Here is a 23,240-nt window from a genome sequence, read left to right as displayed (position 1 = left end):
CCAGCACTAGGACCCCAGTTCAACATTAGGTAAGCTGCCACACCCTACAGCCTGAAGCAGTGCCAGCCACCCCCACTCCCCACCACACTCTTCTTACTCAGCATCAGTTCGTATAAGCCTCTCCAGGTAAATATGAAGTCCATCTGCTCCTCATTTCTTATAGCACAACAGTATTCCATTACATTCATATACCACAACTTGTTTAGCCATTTCCCAATTGATGGGCATCTCCTTAATTTCCAATTCTTTGCCACCACAAAAAGAGCTGCTATAAATATTTTTGTACAAATGGGTCTTCCTCCCACTTCTATGATGTCTTTGGGATACAACCCTAGAAGTGGTATTGCTGGGTCAAAGGGTATGAAATTATTTATAGCCCTTTGGGCATAGTTCCAGATTGCTCTCCAGAATGGTTGAATCAGGTCACAACTCCACCAGCAATGCATTAGTGTTCTAATTTTTCCATATCCTCCCCAGCATCTGTCATTTTCCTGTTTTGTCATCTTAGTCAATTTAACTGGTGAGATGTGGTACCTCAGAGTTGTTTTGATTTGCATTTCTCTAATCAGTAGTGATTTAGAGCATTTTTCCTATGCTTATAGATATCTTTAATTTCTTCCTCTGTAAACTGCCTATTCATATCCTTTGACCATTTATCAATTGGGGAATGACTTGTATTCTTATAGATTTGGCTCAATTCTCTGTATATTTTAGAAATGAGTCCTTTATCAGAGACTCTTGTTATAAAAATTCTTTCCTAATTTTCCACTTCCCTCTTAATCTTGGTTATATTGGCTTTCTTTGTACAGAAACTTTTCAATTTAATGTAATCAAAATTATCCATTTTACATTTTATAATGCTCTCTAATTCTTGTTTTGTCATAAAGTGTTCCCCTCTCCATAAATCTGACAGATAAACTATTTCTTCCTTTCCCAGATTGCTTACAGTATCAGTTTTTATACCTAGATCATGCACCCATTTAGACATGATTTTGGTATACGGTGTTAGATAATGATCTATGCCCAGTTTCTGCCATACTATATTCCAGTTTTCCAAGCAGTTTTAGTCAAATAATGAGTTCTTATCCCCAAAACTGGGGTCTTTGGGTTTATCAAACAGTAGATTACTATAATCATTGACTGCTGAGTCTAGTGTACCCAATCTATTCCATTGATCCACTACTCTATTCCTCAGCCAGTACCAAGTAGTTTTGATGACTGCTGCTTTATAATACAGATTAAAATCTTGTATAGCTAGGCCACCTTCCATAGCATTTCTTTTCATTTATACCTCTAATTCCTAAAAATTGCATCACTAATAGTATAGCTGGAGGGAATATGCATGGACAAAAGGTATGAATTGGACATGCAACTAAAATAAGTAGAAAAACAAACTTAAAATCCCCAATTGAGGACCAAATTGGAAATCCTTAAAATCAAAGGTAAGATTAATAAAATTGAAAGTAAAAGAAAACAAAACAAAAAACTATTGAGCTAATAAATAAATCTAGGAGCTGGTTTTATTAAAAAAAACAATAAGAAGGCATTGGTTAATTTGATTAAATAAAAAAGAAAGAAGAAAACCAAATATCCAGTATCAAAAGTGAAAAGAGTGAAATCACCACCAACGAAGAAGAAATTAAAGCAATCATTAGGAAATATCTTGCCCAATTATATGCCAATAAATCTGACAATCTGAGCAAAATTGATGAATATTTACAAAAATATAGATTACCCAGATTAATAGATCAAGAAATATAATGCCTAAATAAGCCCATCTTAGAAACAGAAATTGTACAAGCCATTAATAAACTCCCTAAGAAAAAAGCCCCAGGGCCAGATGGGTTCACAAGTGAATTCTACCAAACATTCAAAGATTGATTAATTCCAATAGTATATAAAGTATTTGGAAAATAGGCAAAGAAGGAGTACTACTAAATTCCCTTTATAAATATGGTGCTGACACCTAAACCAGGAAGAGCTAAAACAGAGAAAGAAAATTATAGACCAATTTCCCTAATGAATATCGATGGAAAAATTTTGAACAAAATACTAGTCAGGCAATTACAACAATATATCACAAGAATTATACCCTACGACCAGATGAGATTTATGCTAAAAATGCAGGGTTGGTTCAATATTAGGGAAACTATCAACATAACTGACCATAACAATAACAAAACCAATAATCATGATTATCTCAATAGATGTTGAAAAAGCTTTTGACAAAATGCAGCACCCATTCATATTAAAAACATGACAGAGCATTGGATAAAGGGAGTGTTCCTTCAAATAATAAGCAGTATCTATCTAACCCCACTGTTAAGCATTATCTCTAATAGGGATAAGCTAGAAGCCTATCCACTAAGATCAGAGGTGAAACAAGGATGTCCATTATCACCACTAATATTCAGTATAATTCTAGAAATGTTAGCTGTAGCAATAAGAAAACAAAATCAAAGGAATTAGAATAGGCAATGAGGTAACAAAACTATTATTCTTTGCAGATAATATGATGATATACTTAGAGCCTAGAGAATCAACTGAAAAACTACTTGAAATAATTAACAACTTTAGTAAAATTGCAGGATATAAGATAAACCTACATAAATCACCAGTTTTTCTTTATATGACCAACAGAGTCCAGCAGCAAGAAATAGAAAAGAGAAATTCCATTTAAAATAACTGTAAACAATATAAAATATTTGGGAGTCTACCTGCCAAGACCAACCCAGGAACTATATGAACACAATTACAAAACACTTTCTCACACAAATAAAGTCAGATGTAAACAATTAGAAAAAACATCAATTGCTCATGGATAGACTGAGCTAATATAATAAAGATGACAATTCTGCCTAAATTATTTTACTTATTCAGTGCTATACCAATCAAACTACCAAAAAGTTATTTGATAGAGCTAGAAAAAAAAAACAACAAAATTTATCTGGAAGAACGAAAATTCAAGAATATCAACAGAATTAATGAAAAAAAAAAACCACAAAGGAAGGTGGCCTAGCAATACCAGATCTCTAACTATATTATAAAGCAGTAATCATCAAAACTATCTGGTACTAAGAAATAGAGTGGTGGATCAGAGGAATAGATTAGGTACATAACACACAATATTCAATGACCATAGTAACAATGTCTGAAAAACCCAAACACCCCAGTTTTGGGAGAAGAACTCACCATTTGTCAAAAACTTCTGGGAAAACTGGAAAAAAATAGGATACAAACTAGGTATAGACCAATATCTTACACCATATACCAAGATGAGACCAAAATAGGTGTGTGATTTAGACATAAAGGGTGACACCATAAGCAAATCAGAAGAGCAAAGAATAGTCTTGATATATTGGGAAAGGAAGAATTCATGACCAAGAGATAGAGAACATTACAAAACATATAACAGATAATTTTGATTACATTAAAATTAAAAAAACTTTTGTACAAATAAAACCAATGCAATCAAGATTAGAAGGAAAGCACAAAGAGGGGAAACAAACTTCTACAGCAAGTGACTGATAAAGGCTTCATTTCTCAAATATATAGAGAACTGAGTCAAATTTATAAGAATACAAGCCATTTTCCCAATTGATAAATGGTCAAAGGATATGGACAGGCAGTTTTCAGAGGAAGAAATCAAAGCAAGCTATAGGCACATGAAGAAGTGCTCTAAATCACTTTTGATTAGAGAAATGCAAATTAAAACAACTATAAGGTACAATCTCACACTTATCACATTGGCTAATGTGACAAAAAAGGAAAATTATAAACATTTGGAAAGGATGTGAGAAAACTGAGACATTTTTTCTGGTAGAGTTGTGAACTGATCCAACCATTCTGGAGAGCAATTTTGGAACTATGTCCAAAAGGCAACCAAACTCTGCATACTCTTTGATCCAGCAATACCACTACCAGGTCTGTATCCCAAAGAAATCATAAAAAGGGAAAAGGAACCAAATGTGTGGAAATATTTATAGCAGCCCTTTCTGTGGTGGCAAAATATTGGAAATTGAGGGGATGCCCCCTGATTGGAGAATGGCTGAACAAACTATATGGTACATGTGGTATATGAACATAATGGAATACTACCGTGCAATAATAAATCACGAACAGGCAGATTTCAGAAAAACATGGAAAGACTTACATGAACTGATCCAAAGTGAAATGACAAGAACCAGGAAAACATCATACATTGTATCAGCAACACTGTGTGATGATCAACTATAAATGACTCAGCTCTTCTCAGCAACACAATGATCTAAGCCAAGTACAAAGGACTCTCAAAGCAAAATGCTATCCATATCCAGATAAAGACTGGTGTCCTCTCAATGTAGATTGAAGCACATTTTTTTCTCTTGCTTTCTTGTGTTTTTTTTTTCTTTCAATCTGTTTCTTTTTTTCACAACTGTGACTAATATGGAAATATGTTTTACATGATAGCATGTATATAGCCTATATCAAATTGCCTACCATTTTTGGAAGTGGGAAGGGGAGGGAAGGAAGAAGAAAAATTTAGAACTGAAAATCTTATAAAAATTAATAATTGTCTTGACACAAAATTGGGAAAATATAATATTTTTAAAAAGAAAATAAAATAATTGCAGACAATTTTTTTTAAAAGGCAAGAGAGTTATCCCAGAGGCTTGATTGACTCCTAGGGGCTTAAGGCTCCAGTCCTCCAGCCTCCAAGGCTAGCCCTGAAGGATTCAGTGCTCCTCAGATTCCACTTTCTGAGTCACCACACCCAACATACACTGCTGATCAGACAAGTTTTGTGTGGAGACAAGGAGTGTGGGGGTGAGAGGGGCCTGTCTCTACCTGAACCAGTGCTGTATTCTTGCTGGGCTATCTTCCCCATGCTATGCCTAAGGAAACCTTCTATTAACTGTTGGATGATCTGCAGATGTTTCATTCCATTCTAACTTCCATACAACCTGAATCATACTCAGCCTACTACAGCCCCCAAAGAGTAAGCAGTCGTGTTGAACCCACACAATATCATAAACATTTTTCTAATTTATTTTATAAAGACAGTTGGACTATAGTGTCAGATATTAATGAATATCCATCCAGATTCTGCAAGAAATTTGAGTCATGATTATGTTGATTAATTTCAAATAGAAATCTCAAGGCTGAAAGGTATCCTCAGAAGTCATCTAGTTCAACCCACACCAGAGACTCCTGTTAAGCCTCAAATCATTCACTGTCCTAAGGTCTGAGTTGTAAGATATCTCTAATAAGATACTCAGGTTCTATCAGGCTTTGGTGTCAACAATATCACATCCTAGTTTTTTCATATACAAATTATTGCTTCGAAGACTCACTCTTACCTCCTATACTAAGATATAATTGGCACTTTGAACTCCCAAGATGAAAATGTCCTTTCTGAACTCTTCCAAAATTTTATATTCAGTAATGAAAAAACCTAGAGAGTAATTCCCAACTCATGGTTATCCAGACTTGACCTCCAGTGAGGGCAAACTCACTACCTAATAAGGTAGTTCTAATTGTTAAGAAGTTTTCTTTTTTTTTAAATTTTTTTTTTTATTATTTTAAGCAATCGGGGCCAATTAACTTGCTCAAGGTTACACGGCCAGTTATTTCTGGGTGTAGAGCCGATGCTCTTACTAGCTGAGCCACCTGGCCGCCCCAAGAAGTTTTCTTTCATGTGGATCTGACTGCCTCTCTGAAGCTTCAACTCACTGTGCCCAGTTTTAATACCTTTAAAAGATTTAAACAGGAGCAGCTAGGTGGCGCAGTGAATAGAGCACTGACCCTGGAGTCAGGTGGACCTGAGTTCAAATCTAAATTAAGACACTTAACACTTACTAGCCTTGTGACCTTGGGCAAGTCACTTAACCTCAACTGCCCTGTCTTCCCCCCTCCAAAAAAAAAAAACAACAAAAAAGATTTAAAGAGTTTATTTAATAACCCTAAAAAATAAAAGGAAGGAAGAAAAAAAGAATGAAAGAAAGATAGAAAGAGAAAGGAAGGAAGGAAAAAAGAAAAAGGAAGAAAAGAAGGAAACAAGAAAGAAAGAAGGAAGGAAGGGAAGAAGAAAGGAAGGAAGGAAGGAAGGAAGGAAGGAAGGAAGGAAGGAAGGAAGGAAGGAAGGAAGGAAGGAAGGAAGGAAAGTGATTAGTCTGGAACAACCTGTTCTTTATGAACCCATGAGGATTCTTAGTGATCACCAATTCCCAAACCACTCTTCTGAGGACTGTGCCCCAGGGAAAAATAGGCCCCTACTTGTAACAGTTAGCATTTAGGTTAATGAGTCATGGTTAATCTGAAAACTGAGATACTAGGATGAACCAACCTTGGCCTAAAGAGCAAAGTGCCCAGAAATGATATTCTTTCTTTACTCAAAATCAGTTAGAAAGAACCTCAGGTCCCCTAGTCTGAAGTTTAGAGGCTAAATGATTTATTTTGAAGCTATACCATTAGTTAAAGCTATCTCACAATGATGTTTTTTTCTTCTAACATAATCAATAGTGATATATGTTCTGGTACTGGGCTTTAGAAACTCCTGTTAAGCCCTAGCCCACCCAGGGAATTAAGGTCCAAGTCATACATAAGACAGTTCTAAAAAAGCTAATTAAGAAACCCTGAGGTTTGGTGTCAGCAACACCACATCCCATTTTCTCTATATACAAAATTTTGCTTCTAAGACTCACTCCTGCACTAAATTATGAACACCCTTTTGGCACTTTGAACCCCCAAAATGCAAACGTCCTCCCTAAACTTTTCTAAAATTTTCTATTCAATAATGACAAACTTTTAACGTATTGTAATAAATTAGCTCTACCCATGCCTTTCAAGTCACATAAAATTATAATTACTGCCCCTCTTAACCTACTTTGGAATCCTGCCTACTTAGAGAAGCTTATCTTAAGAACTATTATTTAAAAGAAGAAATTTAATATTCAAATAGGAAGTCAGTAAACAAAGAAATTAAATTAATGACTACAGGTATTACGTAACTTATGAATACCCTCTCTACACCCACTGTAGACCCTGTTGTGAGAACAATTATGGAAAAAACAAACAAACAAAAAAAACCCAAACCCAAGCATTCTTAAAAGAATCTATGGACTCAAAAGCAAAAATAGAATTATGAATTTAAATCTGAAAGGTACTTTAAAGATCATCATCATTTTACAGATGAGGAAACTGAGTTCCAAAAAGGTTGTGATTTGCTAAAGGTCCTCCAGGTGGCTATTCTTGTTTGTTATCCCTTGAATGGCCCCCTTCCTTTTCTTAGGGACTGACTCTGTACCCCACCTGTAGTGGAATCAGGATTGAACCCTTGTCCTCAAACTTCAAATCGGAGTTTTTTCCACTGCCTACCAGACTTCCTGGGCTAGGAAAACCTGCATATGCATTCACTTGTCCAAATTCCACTAATAGAGATCTGCAAAATTTTAACATCTATTTTTCAATCTAATTTTTAAATTAAAAAAAAAATAAGTCCTCCACAGAATTGGTGCCCTAACTCACACATTAGTATGAATTAGTTCAAAGGTAGCTAGGTGGCACAGTGGATAGGGCACTGGGCTCAAAATCAGGAAGACTTCTCTTCCTGAGTTCAAATCTGGCTTCACACACTAGTTTTGCAACCTTGGGCAAATCACTTAACCCTATTTGCCTCAGTTTCATCTGTAAAATGAGCTGGAGAAAGAAATGGCAAAGCGCTCTGTATTTTTGCCAAGAAAACCCAAAATGGGGTTATGAGAGTCAGACATGACTGAAAAGACTGAACAACAAAAATGAATTAGTTCAATAAGACTGATTCTTTCCAACAACTAGTTCTAGTTGCACTAAAGTAACAGGAATTCTGTTTTAGAAGAGGAAAAAGGACAGAAAGGGTGTAATTTGGGAACATGGACTGCTTTGAGGGCAAGAGAGATATTTTTGTTTTCAGTCATTTCAGATGACCTGAAGTTCTTTCTGATTTTGAGTAAAGAAAGAATACCATTTCTGGGAACTTTGCTCTTTAGGTCAAGGTTAGTTCATTCTAGTATCTCAGTTTTCAGATTAACCATGACTCATTAACCTAAATGCTAACTGTTACAATTAGGGATCAATTTTTCCCTGGGGCACAGTCCTCAGAAGAGTGGTCCTTCCTTCTTTCTTTCCTTCCTTTGTGATCTCATCTGGTGTTTCCATTTAGTTGCTGGATTTGAATTTAGGTCTTCCTGACTCAGCCCAGGCCTGCTGCTCTAATCCACAGTGCCAATCAATGCCAAGAGCTGAGAAGTGTTAGGTATGACTTGAAATGAGTCTTGAAGGATTAACAGGTGAAAGCAGTTGGAGATGAGTTCCTCACTCAGGAGAGCCAATCAGCATGGCATATGGCAAGAGAGACAGGCAGTAATTGGTAGGGAAGAGGCACACACAGGTATAGTGTGTCACAAAATATCCTGCCCTTTTAGTTTTGCCTAGGGCTGGTATCACACCTGGAAAGGCGGAGGGGAGCCTCCTCATCCTTCCTTTTAAACCATATGGTGCATTGTTTTCAGGACCAATAATTCAGGCTAGTTATTAGTTCAGCTACATTATAGGTTAAATGTACCTCTGTGGGCTGGTTTAGAGACCTAACCACCATTTATAACACTGTCTTTTACTCACAAGGAACATCCTGACTTATAACCCACAGTCTTTGACATTTTGAATACTCTGATACCAGGGGGAAGCTGTGATCTCTGGGATGTGGGAGCTCTCCCACACTGAATATATGCTCAACCAATCTTATCCTGAATGCTAGAGGAGAGAAAACACTGGTATAGGCTACTCAACAGACTCACCCTGTTCCCAAGGATGCCTAACTTCCTAACAGCCCTGAAACCTGCTCTACACCTTTGATTTCCCTTTTCCTTGGTCTGGTCATCCAGGCTTGGGGTCATCTTTGACTCCTCTTGTCCCTCATAAGCAATTAGTTGCCAAGTCCTATGATTCTATCTCCTTAATCTGATTTCCTCTCAGCTTCCACTATGGCCACGAGTCACACCACCTCTTGTTATCCAGATTATTACGATAGCCTCCTGAGTGGTCTTCCTATCACATTCTGCCCCCTTTTCTGGCACAGAGGAAAGAGCCAGGATTCTGAAGTTAGAGGAAATTGCGACCTGGGAAGGACTTTAACTTAAAAAAGCCAAGGTCCCCTACTGCATCGGGGGCCACTACCAGTATATTGACCTACATCTTGCTACTGGCCTTGGATTGATTCTGGAGGAGAGAGTGAGGCTGATGACTTTGCACAGCTCACTTAAATCCAATTCACTTGCAAATCAAGACATTACCTGTGATGTCACTGGTCCTCTTCAAGAAGGAAGGAGCAACGACAAACAACAACTACAACATCCTGAACGAATCCCATCCGAAAAATAATCTTCCATAGAGAGTTTGGGGCAGGTAAGTGGTGCAGTGCACAGAGGGCTGGGCCTGCAGTTAGGAAGACGTAGCTTCCTGAGTTCAAATTTGTCCTTAGACCCTTAACTAGCTGTGTGACTGTGGCCAAGTCACTTAACACTGTCTACCTCGGGTTCCTTATCTGTAAAATGAACTAGAGAAGAAAATGACAAACGACTTTAGTATCTTTGCCAAGAAAACCACACACGGGGTCAGAAAGAGTTGGACACGACTGAAAATGACTCAACAGCAAAGAGGATTGAATTACCCAGCCAGCCTGCCTTTTTCCAGGGTAGCACCAAGGCAGCTCTACTTTCTTGTTATCCCCTGAATGGCCTACTTCCTTTTCTTATGAATTGCCTTTATACTCCTGTATTGTGTTATACCACTTCTTGCATGTATGCTATCACTGGTAATATGTTGCTACCGCAGCCTACTTCCAGTCATCCATTGACCTTTGGGTCAAGCATAATTCTGATTCTTTGGAGATTTCACAATAGTGTTCCATGTTTCACAGTCAAAAAGGCATCATAGGGAGAGCTCTGGTTTTAAAAAAGATGGGCTTTTTTTGTCAGTGAACAGCTTTGGGATTCATGAAAAGTACTTTCCAAGTGCAATTCAGCTCATTCTCCTCAACTGATGGAACCCAATTGGGAATTGAAAAAAAGAAAAACAAACTAAATCATTTTCCGGGCTGTTTTTGTGTTTTATTCACTGCTTTCCAAAATTAAATCATTTCATAGTGAGTACCCCCCAACACTGCTTCATTTCCATTTCAGGGAATCAAGGGATAAGGAAGTCAAGCTTTTTTAGCTACTTGGCTCTCCTGAGTTTTCTACCATGTGCCTTGGCTGCCTTCTCCCCCTGGATTATACCTCTGCTCAGACCCTTTCTGCCACTGGTGAGCTCCTTCTGGAGTCTAGCTTTTGTTAAGGGGCTTAGGCCTGCCATCCTTCATTCCCTTTCCAGTTGCACTTCTGACTCTCTGGACTTTGCCACAATGCCCTTGCTACGGGTACCTTCTGGACCTTTATCCTCCCACTCTCTCCTTCCATCCTTTTCAGCAATCTTGTATGTGCTGTCTTTTCCCATTAGAGGGAGGGCAGAAACCGTCTTTCTTTTTGTTTGCATTTTGTATCCCCAGTGGCCAACACAGTACCCACCATGTAGTAAGTACTTGTTGCTTGCCTGTCAGCAGAAGGATACCAGAAAAAGAGGGAGGGAAGGTGGTGGTGGCTGTTCAGAACTGTCCTGGTTACCAATTTTCTGCTATAGTCATTATCCCTTCTACAGGCAACAGGTGAAGTTATAAATTACATTTTCATGATAAGACAACAATAAAACGTCTTTATGATGATAATAGCTTGTAAAAAAGAGTTGTTTTTCCTCTAGAATTTATTTTTGTTTGCTAAGAATGAATGTACTTTCTAACTTCAATGAATTTTAATGTTCTGGGCTCCTTGACTAAGAAGTATTGAATAGTATTGATATAGCTGTAATATTGATTGAGTAAATCAATCATGACTCCAGAGTAGTTTCCAACTACACAGTACTGTAAAGTGCTAGTGGGCTTGGCTAAACACTTTCTTCCAGCTGCCAATTCAAATCATTTCTTTATATTTTCAAAAGCCTATAGGAAACTGAACTTTGCATTTATAAAATGAAGGAAAAATATGCATTTCTTATAATGATATATACAAAATCTCTAATACTACTAAGCATATTCCATTCCTCTCCTGCTTTTTTCTTTTTTTTTGTCACAAATAAATTTTAAGGACATAAGGACCACAAATGAGGACTCACCTATATGGGCAACAAGCTGACCTTGTAAGAACTGCAAGCTAAATGAAGTGGTAGCTAGCCTACCAGAATCATAAAGACCTTTGTTTAGGATATTAATTAGCTGCATGATCCTGGGCAAGTACCTTAACCTCCTTCTACCTCAGTTTCCTTATCTGTAAAACGGGGATTAGGATAACAGCACCAGCCTTACAGAGTTATGAGGGTCCGGTGAGACAAGTGCTTCATTGCAAACCTGAAAGCCCTGTATAAATGTTAGCTCTTATCCAACACTTCAGATTCATCTGATCATTTATTTAGGAAACCACAACTTGAATTTCTCTCAGACATCAACCCCTACCCCCTCCCTAAAGTAATTTCAATTAGGTTTTTGATTCCTAGGTTTTGTTTTTCCATTTCGGGGATTAAGGTGTAAGAAAGTCAAGCTTTTTGTTACTAAGTCACAGTGCAACCAACTCAGAGAGGGTGCCAGGAAGGGCTTTAGAACCATCCTGGTTACCAGTTCTTGGCTTTAGTCATCCCATGGTCTGCAGTGATAAATCCAGGTTGTCAAAGTTGAACTTAGTGCTATAGTACATCTTTTCAGGTGCTTTAAAAAAAAATCTATTTTATGATTTTTGCTTCGTCTGCTAAAATAATTTGTCTTTATTGGAATATACATACTATTTCAGAAATGGAGTTTGTGTCTGAGGGAGGGTAGAAAAGAGCAAGTGAGAAGGACAGAATATCACAATTCTGTTCACCAAGCCATAGGTCAGTCAGTCAGTGACCAAGCAATTAACTTCTGCTGTGTGCCAGGCAATGTGATAAGTGCTGGGGTATAAAGAAAGGTAAAGTAAACAAAGAGTTCATATAATATGTAGGAAAATGGCTAAATCATTAAATGTAATATACGATAAACTATATTCCTGCCAACTAATGTCACAGGTGACTTAGCTAGTTCATTTTTCATGCTATAAATTACTGTACTTCCTAGTGAATATTCCCCTTAAATTTTGCTCCATTCCTTTTGGCTGCCCACTTCATTTTCTTTGCCCTGCTTTGATTGTATGCTGAGGATATTAGAAGACTGGAGCAGCCTGGGAAGGATTTTGGAGTTGCCCACTTTCTCATTTTTCTCTTATCTCAGTTTCTTTTCACCTTTGATACTAATATAAACCCGATTTCTCTTTTTCTTCTTTATCAGCTTGCCATTCTATTTGCTTTCAGAGGTTAGAAATAACTTGCTTGATATCAAAAAGCATCTGTTTGTGGTTTCAGCTCCTGAACATACTTACACACACAAAAACCAGTATTTCTGTACCTATGTACTATGTACACAGTGTGTATACAATTACATACAGAACTGAAGAATGGCAGCATCAGTAGGGACTTTTGAGATCATCGGGCTGGCTTCTTTTTACTCTGAGGAAAATGAGGCCCAGAGAAATTACGTGATTTGTGCAAGGTTATATACAAGGCAAGTAAAGAAAATTCAGGATTCTCATCCAGATCTCCTGATTGCTTGGTAAAGTGGAAAGAAAACTGGATTATGTCTTCACATATATGTCAGTCAACAATCATTTATTAAGCACCTACTAAACGCCAAATACTGGGCTAAACATGGGACATACACAGAAAGCAAAAGACATCCACATATATGCAGCATATAAGGTGGTAACCAACTGTTTTGGAATTCTAAAGAAAAGAAAAAAGAGCCTGGCCAGAAGGGACTTAGGCCAGCTATAAGGCATTAACCCTCTCTAGTAGAGGGTGGATGAAACATTCAAACAGGTAAGTATGAAAATGACCTCAGAGGAAGACTCTTAAAAAGACATAGATTTAGAACTCTTGAAAGGATCTTAGAAGTCACCCAGATCAAATCCCTTTGACATTTTACAGTCTGTGTCTATACTAAAATCTCACCTTCTCTTCAAGAACCCTTTCCTGTCTCCCTTAATATTAGTGCCTTCCCACTGAGCTTACCTCCAATTCACTCTGCATATATCTTGTGTAACAAATTATTTGCACACTTGTCTCTCCCTTTTGAACATGAGCTCCTTTAGTACAGGGGCTGTCTTTACCTTTCTTTGTTTCTCCAGAGCTTAGTACAGCACCTGGAACACTGTAATAGCTTAATAAATGCTTATTGACAGACTATACTATACAATATACATATGTGCACACATATAAAATGATATATAGTGTATATATGTGCATGTATACACATGATTCTTTGTAAACATACCATATATGTATAGTATATATATAGTGTGTATATTCTTTGCATACAATCCATATATAGTATATATGATTACACATTTCTTTGTAAACACAATACAATTCTTTGTATACATACCAGATACGTATGGGCTGCGTCTGTGTGTATACATACATACATACATACACTTTGCATATGCACACATGATTCTTTATATAGGATATATATCACACACCATACTGTATAGCACACACACATATAGCATACACGCCATGTATGTATAGTATATGTGTGTACAGAATCTATACCATACTTATACAGTATGTATACAAAGAATCATGCACTGTCAGAGTTGCAGAGGAGGGTACGGTACAAAATGACACAATATGAGAGTTAGAAGGGACTTTTGAGATCACTTGGCTCAATGCTCTTCCCTCTACCCGATGAGGAAATGGAGGCTCGAGAGGGCAGCAGCGACATGCCCAAGAAAACAGAAGTGGCGGGGCTGGCTTCGAACTCGGGTGCAGACACTCCACTTTTCCCCCTCGCTGCACCTTGCTGTGGGTGGGCAGGCATCCAAGCGCCAGGAGAGCGCCCTGGGGCTCCGGGGATGCCCCGAGCACCCGGAGCTGCCCGCTCCTCTTTGCGCACGCTGGAGGGCAGGCACGCCGCACCCCCTCCACGGTCCCGTCCACGCACACACCTTGACCCAGATGCTCCCGGGCTGCCCACATGACGCAGGCACCGGGCGGCCCCCGGACAAGGGGCAGAGCGAGCGGCGTGCCCCCATGCCCGCGGCAGGCGCCGGGTCCGAGGCCGGGGGGCCGGGGCGCAGAGCCTGCCAGGAGTGAAACTTCCCCGGCGCCCGGGGCGGAGCAGCGCTGCGCTTGGGTCGTCCCCCGGCGCCGGGCACGCACGGGCACTGCCGGCCGGCAGGCAGCCCCGGGGGCTCCGGCCGCGCTCGCCCCTTGGCTCACCTGCTCGGGTTGCTCCTGGCCGCCGCCTCCAGGACCACGCTGCTGCTGCTGCTGCTGCTGCCGCGGCCGCCCGCGCCGCCTCGGCTGCTGCTGCTGCTGCCGCCCCTCCAGCAGGCTCTGGCCGCCGTCCTCCGGCTCCTCCGTCTTCGCGGGCGCCGGCCCCGGCCCCGGCTCCGGCCCCTCCAGCCCAGAGTCAGCTCCGTCCCCGTCCTCGTCCGGCTCCCCGTCGCCGCCCGTGCCGAGCAGCAGCTCCTTGGTGGAACACATCCCGCCCCCTCCCCGGGGCCAAGTCTGGCCGCCCAGCTGGGAGGGGATCCGGGACGCACGCACGGCCTCGCCCGCTTCCGAGGCTTCCCTCCCGGACCCCCGCGACTGTTGACAAGCCGTTGGGCGGGAGGGCGCCGCCGGCTCGGCTCTGGGGCCCCGGGAGCGCCTTACGGAATCAACGCTCCGCCCCGCCCCGCCCCGCCTGGCCGGCCCCCAGGGGCAGAAGTGAGAGGCTCTGTCCCGCTCCCTTTAGGCAGTCGCCAGCCCCGCCCCTGAGCTCGGCCGCCCCGCCTCTGCGGGCGGGGCCACAGGGGATGGGCAAGGGGGGCTCTGGGGGCGGGGTCCAGGGCCGCCCCAGCCCAGGTATGTGCCCAGTGTGTCCCGGCTGTGGCTGCAGGGGGCTCTTTCCAACTCTCCTCCTCTCCCCCTTCGAGCTCTTCCTTCCCCTCCTTTCTCTCTGTTCCTCCCACTCTTTATTCCTCCCATTCTCCTCCTCCTTTCCCTCCACTCCTTTCTGTCCCTTCTTTCTATTTCTCTCCTCTCTTTTTTTCATCCCTTCTTTACCTCTCTTCGTTTCCCCCCTCGCCTCTTTTTTCCTCGCTCCTTTTTATACTCTCCCATTCCTGGTCTTTTTCTCTCTTCCTTATTTTTACTTTCCCTTTTATTTTTATTCTCACTTCTTTTTACTCTCCAAATTCTTATTTTCCTCCCTCTTCTTTTTCACCCCTTCTCTTTTCTTGCTTCTGATTTAACCTCTTTTTACTTTCTTCTCTTTTTTTGCCCTTGTCCTTACTTCTCTTGCCCTTCCTTTTTCTCTCTCCTCTTTTTTTCTCACCCTCATTCTTTCTCTCTCTCCCCTTTCCCTGGTTTCCCCATTTCTTTTTCTCTCTACATCTTTCTACCTGTTTGTCCTCTTCCCTCCTCCTTTTCTATAGCTCCCCTTTCCCATTTCCCTGATTCTTTTTCTTATCACTCTAGTCTCTCTGTCTCTGCTTCTGTCTGTCTATCCTTTTCTCTGATCTTTGTGCATTTCTCTTTCTCTTCCTGTCTCTCTCCCCTTTTCTCTTTTCTTCCTCCACTACTCCCTTCATTTCCCCTTTTTCTTCACTTTCTTTCCCTCCAGAATCTTCCTCTCTGTCTTGCCTCCCCCTGCTTTCTTCCCTTCCCCACTCCCATTTAAGACTTGTTTTCCCTTTTCTATTCACTAACATTTAACTTCACCAGAATGCTGTTAGAAAATTAGCTCTGGAATGGAGTTATGGGACCTGGAGTCCAGGCTTGATTCTGCCACTAAACTAGTTGTGTTACCTCCAGCAAGTGAATTCACCTGTCTGAACTTCTGCTTTTTCATCAAAAAAAGAAGGGCCATAGGGTCATAAATGTAAAGTGGAAGAGACGTCAACCGTCATTTTGTCCAACCCTCTCATTTTATAGATGAAAAAATTAAATAAAATTTAAATGCCCTGGACACTGATTGCCTAAGGACACACAGCTATCAGAGGTTGTAATTGAATCCTGATTTTCTGACTCCAGGATCAAGGTTTAGAGTAGCTGATCTTAAAGGCCTTTTCCAGCTCTAAAATTCTTTAATAGGTGTCTTCTTAGTGTACTTGTTGGCAAAGAATTAGCCCAGTGGTTGGGAGACAGAGCTATTTAGATTAGATTATTAAGTTCAATTTTCTCTTGGCCTAATGAGCTGTTAAAAACAACAGAATTTCACAGTAGGCAAATATGTACCTTTAGACAAAACTTGATCTTTCTTTTGAGAAGGAGGGTAGAGAATGTTTCATTGGCTAGCATCAAACAAAAGGGAGGAAAGGTGGTTCCTTTCCTTTCCAAAAGTCATGAAAGCATGAAAGAGTATATTCAAAATTAAATACATATAATTTAATTCCACCATAGAAATAAGAAGTTTCTTTGGGATCAATTCTTTTTTTTCCCCTTTTGATGTCAGTACATTCCATTGCTGAAAAAGTGGTTTATCATTTGTATTTGTGATAAGATCTGACTTGCTTTTAGAATTTGGAGAAAATAATTAGAATTGTGCAAAACTATTACCACACTGGGGGATTTAGGAGGCATTATTACATTTGAAGATGCAATGACTTATTATTTTTATCATCCCATAACAGTTTTGAGATCATTTGAGATATATTAACACAAAAAAGTCTATATCACATATCTATGTATATACAGAAGAAACCTCTTTTGTTTCACTCTAGATCTTGAAACTTTAAAAAATATTTTCAGTTCCTTTATCTTCTATGCATTTTCATTGCCATAAGCATTTATTGGAGACTTCTTGCTGTGATATAAAGAATACTGGCTCTAACAGTTACTACCTGGATGACCTTGGGCAAGTCACTTAACCTCCATGGGCCTCAGTTTCCTCATCTGTAAAAAGACTAAGTGGCCTCAGGTCTTTTTCATCTCTGTTTCAATGATCTATTGAGTATCTATTTAATATGTTGTAGCGGCAAGCACCCCAAGCGTCCTCAGGGTTTGCAGCTACCACAGGTTCTTGGATCTGCTTTGTTAAAGGAAAGCAACTCAAAATGGGTTAACAAGCTTACTTTAATCAGTCAGACATATATTGTTTACCTTGTTCAGGAGAAAAGGTCAGCACCCCGAACCTCAAAGTATACAGGCATAATTATCAAGACAGAAACATCAAGTAGACAGATTTCCAAACTGTCCAACCATTACATCCATACCCAGTCAACATCTGGGTTTCCACATTCTGGGTTTTTCAAAGCCGGGGGACTCTCAACAACGGCTTCCCAGAATTCAGATCAAATCACAGAACAATTCTCAAAGTGAGTCCCAAAACAAAGCTACACATCAGGGCTTATATAGCCTTCTCCTGGCTCAGAGAATGTAACAACCTTATTGACCCACTGGCCAATCAAAAAGTATCTACTGAAAAACAAGCCTCCCTCCCCAGGCTTCTGGTGCACTTTAGCCTAGGGGCAGGGAAGATCTTTAAAATTTACATTCGCATTACATATGTTCAAAAAAACGACACCTATCTGGTAGTATGATGAAGTTCAAACTCAAGAAACTGTTATTCACAGTATTAGGTGACATACTTTAGATACCTTTCAAATAGTGGCTAAATCCAGTTGCCACCTTTTCAGTCCTCATCCTCCTTGTTCTCTCTTTATCTTCAGAAACTATGGTGTAACCTCCTAAACCCTTATCTCTTTGTTCCAGAAACTGTACACTGGCCTTGTTCTCCAGGCTTAATACTTAAAGAAGTATCATCTTCATAACATATTTCACTAGGGGTCATCCAACCTTTGCTTGAACACCTCTGCTAACAGGGATCCCACTATTTTTCAGCCTGTTCCTTTTTGGAAAATCGACTCAATTTCTAGTATTTTTTCTTTCTTGAAAACAAAACTCAATTTCCTCTGTGAAACTTCTCTTTGCTTTCAGTTTTGCCCTTTGGAGCTAAGAAGAACAAGCATAATTTGTTTTTCATGACAGCCCTTCAGTTGCCAGAAGACATGAGTTAGTGTCTAATCTAGACCTGAAAGGGACCTTAGAGGTCATTTAGTCTAGCTTGTCTAGGAATCTATAGATAGTAAATAGTAGGGCAAGGATTCATGTTCAAGTTGTGATTCCAAGTTTGTTACTCCTTTCACTGAACCAAATTATTTTGGCTCTGCTTCCTCACCCTAACCCCTCCACTTCTTTTTTCTAGGCTAAATAGATCCAGTTTGGGATATGGTTCACTATCTTGTCTGTCTTACTCTCAGCATCTTCCAGAGTTATATATTATATGTCAGGGAGGGAAAACTAGCAACCAGGGTGATCAGGCCCATGGGGAAAGTAGTATTTGAATTAGGCTTTGGAAAATATATAGGAATTTGACAAGAAAATAAGGAGTTGGCTAAAGAGTGAGTAAGATCTGAGACAAGAAAACTCAGAGAGAGGGAGGAGTCTAATTTGACCAGAAGAACAGTTCTCAAACTTTTTGGTCTCAGGACCCCTTAAATTCATGAAAATTATTGAGAATACCCCCAAGTGCTTTTGTTTATGTGGATCTATCAATATTTACTGTATTACAAGTTAAAACATTGTAGTATTTTTAGAAAAATGGTTTTGATTTCACAGAATCCCAGGAAGGGTCTTGGGGTCTCTATGTTGTGTTTCTAGGGGTCTTGGGAACCCCAAAATGCAAGGGCAAAAGGGTGAGACTCTGCCTTGAAAGAATTCGACCACTAAAGCCTCTTTTCAGTCCAGGTAGTTTTATTAAAACAAAGTCCAAATTAGTTATTCAGTCCAAGTAGTTATTAAAACACCATTTGGGGTGGGCAAGATTCCTAGTGAGTCTGTGCTATTTGTGATACCAATATAAGTGGGCCAGATTTTAGGAATCTGAGCAATTTAATGGGGGTATGGTTGATATTTTATAAAAAAAACTGTGGGAAAATCTGGATGTGATCTAGAAGTAGCAAGTAGTCTAGGGTGAGCTGGAGTTAACAGAGAGAGGGTCTAGATGGAATTAGGGATAGGAAATAGCCTAGGGTGGTCCAAAGGTAACAGAGAATGAAAGGCTGAGCTGGGTTGGGGCCACAGTGAAGGGACAGTTTAAAGGATTTTTGAGTATATATGATAAAATGTGTGGGAAAGTTCAGGAGCTGGGTTGCATTTGGTGGTCCAGGTCCCATACCCTGTCATTTGGGATCACTGAACCTCACTGAGAATCTAGGGAGGGCTGTTATAGGTGATAAGGCTTTAAAAGTTGAGGGGTACCAGATTTGGGGGGATCTTGAATTCCAGGTAAAGAATTCAAACTTTACCCAGTGGACAATGAGAAACCATGGAAGATTTTTTTGAGCAGAGGAAGTCTGAGAAAGAAATATGTGAAGAATTTGGTATTTAGGCTAGGTATTAGTAGCATGGAAGCAGGAAGACCAGTAAAGAGGCTATCACAATGGTCTAGGCAGTCCTCTTACCCTTCCTAATTTTCCTGTTACTGATGAGGGCATCAAGAATACACTCAATCTCCCAGGCTTGAGACCTAGGTCTCTCACTCTTTCCTACTTTCTGTATCCAATCTGTTGCTAAGTCATGTTGATTCTACCTTGCTAACATCTTATAGTCTGCCTTTTCTTCTCTGACACTATTGCTACCCTGGTGCAGCCCTCATCATGTCATGCTTTGACTAGTGCTATAACTTTCTGGCTGGTCTTCCTGCCTCAAGTCTCTCCCAACTCTCCAAGTCTATTCTCCACTCAGTTGTTAAGTTGGTCTTGACCATGTCATTATCATTTATTATTCAATAAACTCCAGTAGTTCACCGTTACTTCCTCTGTTTGGTATTTAAAGCCCTTCATAACCTGGCTCATTATTCCTTTTCCAGTCCTCTAATACCTTACTCCCCTCTATGTACTCTGTGATCTAGTGATACTGTCGCCCTTTCTTGTCTCCCACACAAGACATACCGTCTTCCAACTCAATACAATTTTTTACTGGCTGTTCCTGATGCCTAGAATTCTCTCCTTCCTCATCTCTGTCTCTTAGTTTCCCTGGATTCCTTCAAGTCCTAGTTAAAACTCCACCTTATTCAAGAAACCTTTCCCTAGCCCTGTTAATTATCTCCAATTACTCTGCATATATCTTCTTTGTACATCATTGTTTACTTTTAATCTCTCACACTGGACTGTGAGTTTCTTGAGAGCAGGGACTGGTTGTTTGCTTTTGTATCCCCTACGTCTGACATATAGTCAGTGCCTAATAAGTACTTATTGACTAGCTGGTTGGCTGAATTCAAAAGAAGAAATAGATTCAGGAGGAAAGGTAATTATTTTCTTCTGCATATATTAAATCTTCTGTGCTGATGGAAAAAAGAAGTCAGGGTTGAAATAGATTTGGGATCCATATGCATAAAGATTGCAGTAGAAGCCTTGGAGTAAATGGGACTGTCAAGGAAGAAAGTTGTAGAGGGACAAGAGAAGTTCAGTGACAGAATCTTGGAGGATAATCACATTGAGGTTTTAAGAAAAAGATGAGGCAGCAAAGAGACAACCAACAGTTAGTGGGGTAGCAGGAAAACCAGGAGTGTATGCTGTCTCTAGAGCCAGGAGATTAAAAAAAGTATCTAATAAGGTAGGGTCCACAGTTTCAGAAGCTGAAGAGAGATCACAGAGGATGAGGACTGAATAAAAGGTCATTGGATTTAACCATTAGGATGGGATCAATTTCAATAATGTGCTGAGAACAGAAGCCAGATTGCGTGGTATTGGTAAGAGTGGGTGGTGAGAAAATGTTGGGTGTAAACAACTTTTTTTCAAGAAGTTTAATGGTGAAAGGGAGAAGAGAAACAAGATAGGGTAGCTGGAGGGTATATAAAGGACATAGGAAGGCTTCTTTTTAGGACTGGGGTGACCTAAGCTTCTGTGTAGGCAGATGGGAAGGAGCCAGTAAAAGAGACTGAAGATGCATTAGAAAAGGAAATGAATGAAAAAGCATTTATTAAGTGCTTGCTATGTTAAAAAGAACAAAAAAAATGCTGTACTAAGCTTCCAGGATAGATCTAGAAAAACAAGACAATCGCTGCTCTCAAGGACTTCATATTCTATTAAAGAGAGACAACACATATGGGACGTTTTAGCTGCAAATCAGATGGAAAAGCCCCATAGTCCTTGGGGTTCAGGGACAAAGCAAATGGTAATGCGTCTTCTTTAACGTAATTTCCATTAATAAAACCATATTGATTTCTGATATTGAACCATCTGACAGTGGCCTTTGGTGCCAAGAACCTTCCTTTCTAGGTCTTTGCTGAGAAGACCAGCAGAGACCATTGGCAAGTCACATCTCTACAAGGGCTACTTCCTTGGACTGTGGCTGCAGAGCAGGCTGGAGGCAGAGTCAGTGAGAAGTCTGGGTAATTCTGTTCTTCTCATGGAGCTTGTTTGGTTGGTGGTAGACATGGCAGGCCCCTTCTTCATAACAGTGGTGTTCCATGCAAGGGTTGAGTTGGAAGCAATGTGTTTGTAGTCTGAGGGCACAGATGTTCCTGTATCTCTTGGGTTTACTGAGAATTACCCAATAAGTCAAATAAATAGAAGCATACTTTTAGGTTTGCCATTTTTTAGCATATCAGAAACTACCTTAATATAGATACTGAGGATTTATTAGACTTGTTTAATAGAGTTCCATGTAATTGCATGAGAGATTTTGTCCAAGTGTGCTAGAGCCAGCTTTAACTGGCATTCAAGAACTGTTTATTAAATTTTCAGTGTGAAAAATCATCAATAGCTACAAATCAGTGCTTGAATTGTTGTTTTGTCCAGACTTAGGAAAGAGTAAATAATGCAGATTAAACTTAAGAGTGTATGTGGATACATCTTCCCCCCTGCCCCCCGCTAAAAAAAGTCATGTTGCTAAACATTCACCAGCACACTCCTATACTGTATTCTTTTATAAACTCTGAGCTCAGCAGGAATACAGGAGAAATGAAGTCATCACTAGACTGGGGGCCTGGAGACTGGATATCATCATAATAAATAGTAATGGATGGCATTTATGTAGTACTTTAAGGTTTGCAAAATGCTTTATATCTGTTATCTCACCCTTGCTTTCTTCTAACTGAGAAGGGAATTATAACAGGGAATCCTGTTAACACTAACCAAATTGAGATTATTCCCAGACTGCAGTTGTTCTTTTTGGCAGAACTCTAAGTAGGTTAAGACAAATGTGGCTTTTCTCCCAGAGTGCTGCCATTTTCAGGGGGTTAATGCTTGGGACACTCCAACCTTCAAATTGTAAGGTCCTCTGGCAGTCCAGTGCTATCTGGTGGGACACCATTGCCTTACCTAGGCGTTGGAAATATGCAGTTTTATGGCCACATGTGGCCTTCTAGGTTCTTAAGTGTGGCCTTTTGACTGAATCTAAATTTTACAGAACAAATTCTTTTATTAAAAGGATTTACCCAATTCTTTCCCCTTTTCTGTTGCCATAGTACCCTTATTCCTCCTTTCCCGCAGACCCTTATTCAATGGATCTTGGTGAGGGGCAGAGGTTGGAGAAGGGGTGGCTGACCCCTCTCATATAACACCTGTACCTATTGTCGAATTTTCTTTCACAATTGTTGCCTTCCCCACCCCCACGAACCTTTATGGCATACCAACTGTTCTCCATGGGCATCCCCGAATCCATCCTTCCTCCCTTCAACCTGATGTGAAAGAATTCCTATTTATGACTCTACTTCTAACCTCCCTGAGAAGTCAGCATTCTTTATAGTTTTACCTTAGTAAGCCTAGCAAAGACTTGCTTCATTCCCCTGGCTTCTACTGCACTGGAATGCTCCCCTCTCCTCCTCTCAAGTCTCCCCTGCCTTCCATTTGATACCTTGATCTATTTGTTGTTGCTTATCCTTCTCAAATTGGACCATGACATCAGGGAGGTGATGTCATTACATGCAAGTGAATTGGACTCAAGTGAGGGAGGGCTGTACGAAGTCATTAGCCTCACTTTCTCCTCTGGAGCCATCTGGGTCCAGTGGCCAGATACAGATCAGGATGACTGCAGATGGCCCCTCATTGATCTATTATTCTCTTGGGCAAAGA

General features: G+C 40.2%; 1 protein-coding gene across 1 annotated transcript in view; it reads right to left on the bottom strand.

Annotated features, from left to right (window-relative positions):
* FAM241A (family with sequence similarity 241 member A) overlaps positions 1 to 22,818 on the bottom strand; it is a 94,576-nt gene extending 71,758 nt beyond the window's left edge. Inside the window, exons 1-2 of the mRNA XM_069100281.1 lie at positions 22,736 to 22,818; positions 14,395 to 14,863 (exon numbers count right to left, since the gene is read on the bottom strand). Of these exons, the coding sequence (XP_068956382.1) occupies positions 14,395 to 14,863; positions 22,736 to 22,818 (552 nt within the window). The remainder of the gene's footprint in view (positions 1 to 14,394; positions 14,864 to 22,735) is intronic.
* Between the last annotated feature and the right edge of the window lie 422 nt (positions 22,819 to 23,240).

This window comes from Petaurus breviceps, unplaced genomic scaffold, assembly GCF_028583685.1.
Source record: "Petaurus breviceps papuanus isolate PSGF00001 unplaced genomic scaffold, PetGlider_PUasm1.0 126, whole genome shotgun sequence".
In the NCBI taxonomy this organism is placed as follows: Eukaryota; Metazoa; Chordata; class Mammalia; order Diprotodontia; family Petauridae; genus Petaurus; species Petaurus breviceps.
Note: the sequence above shows the minus strand (reverse complement) of the source record. Positions and strands in the feature narration are given on the sequence as shown.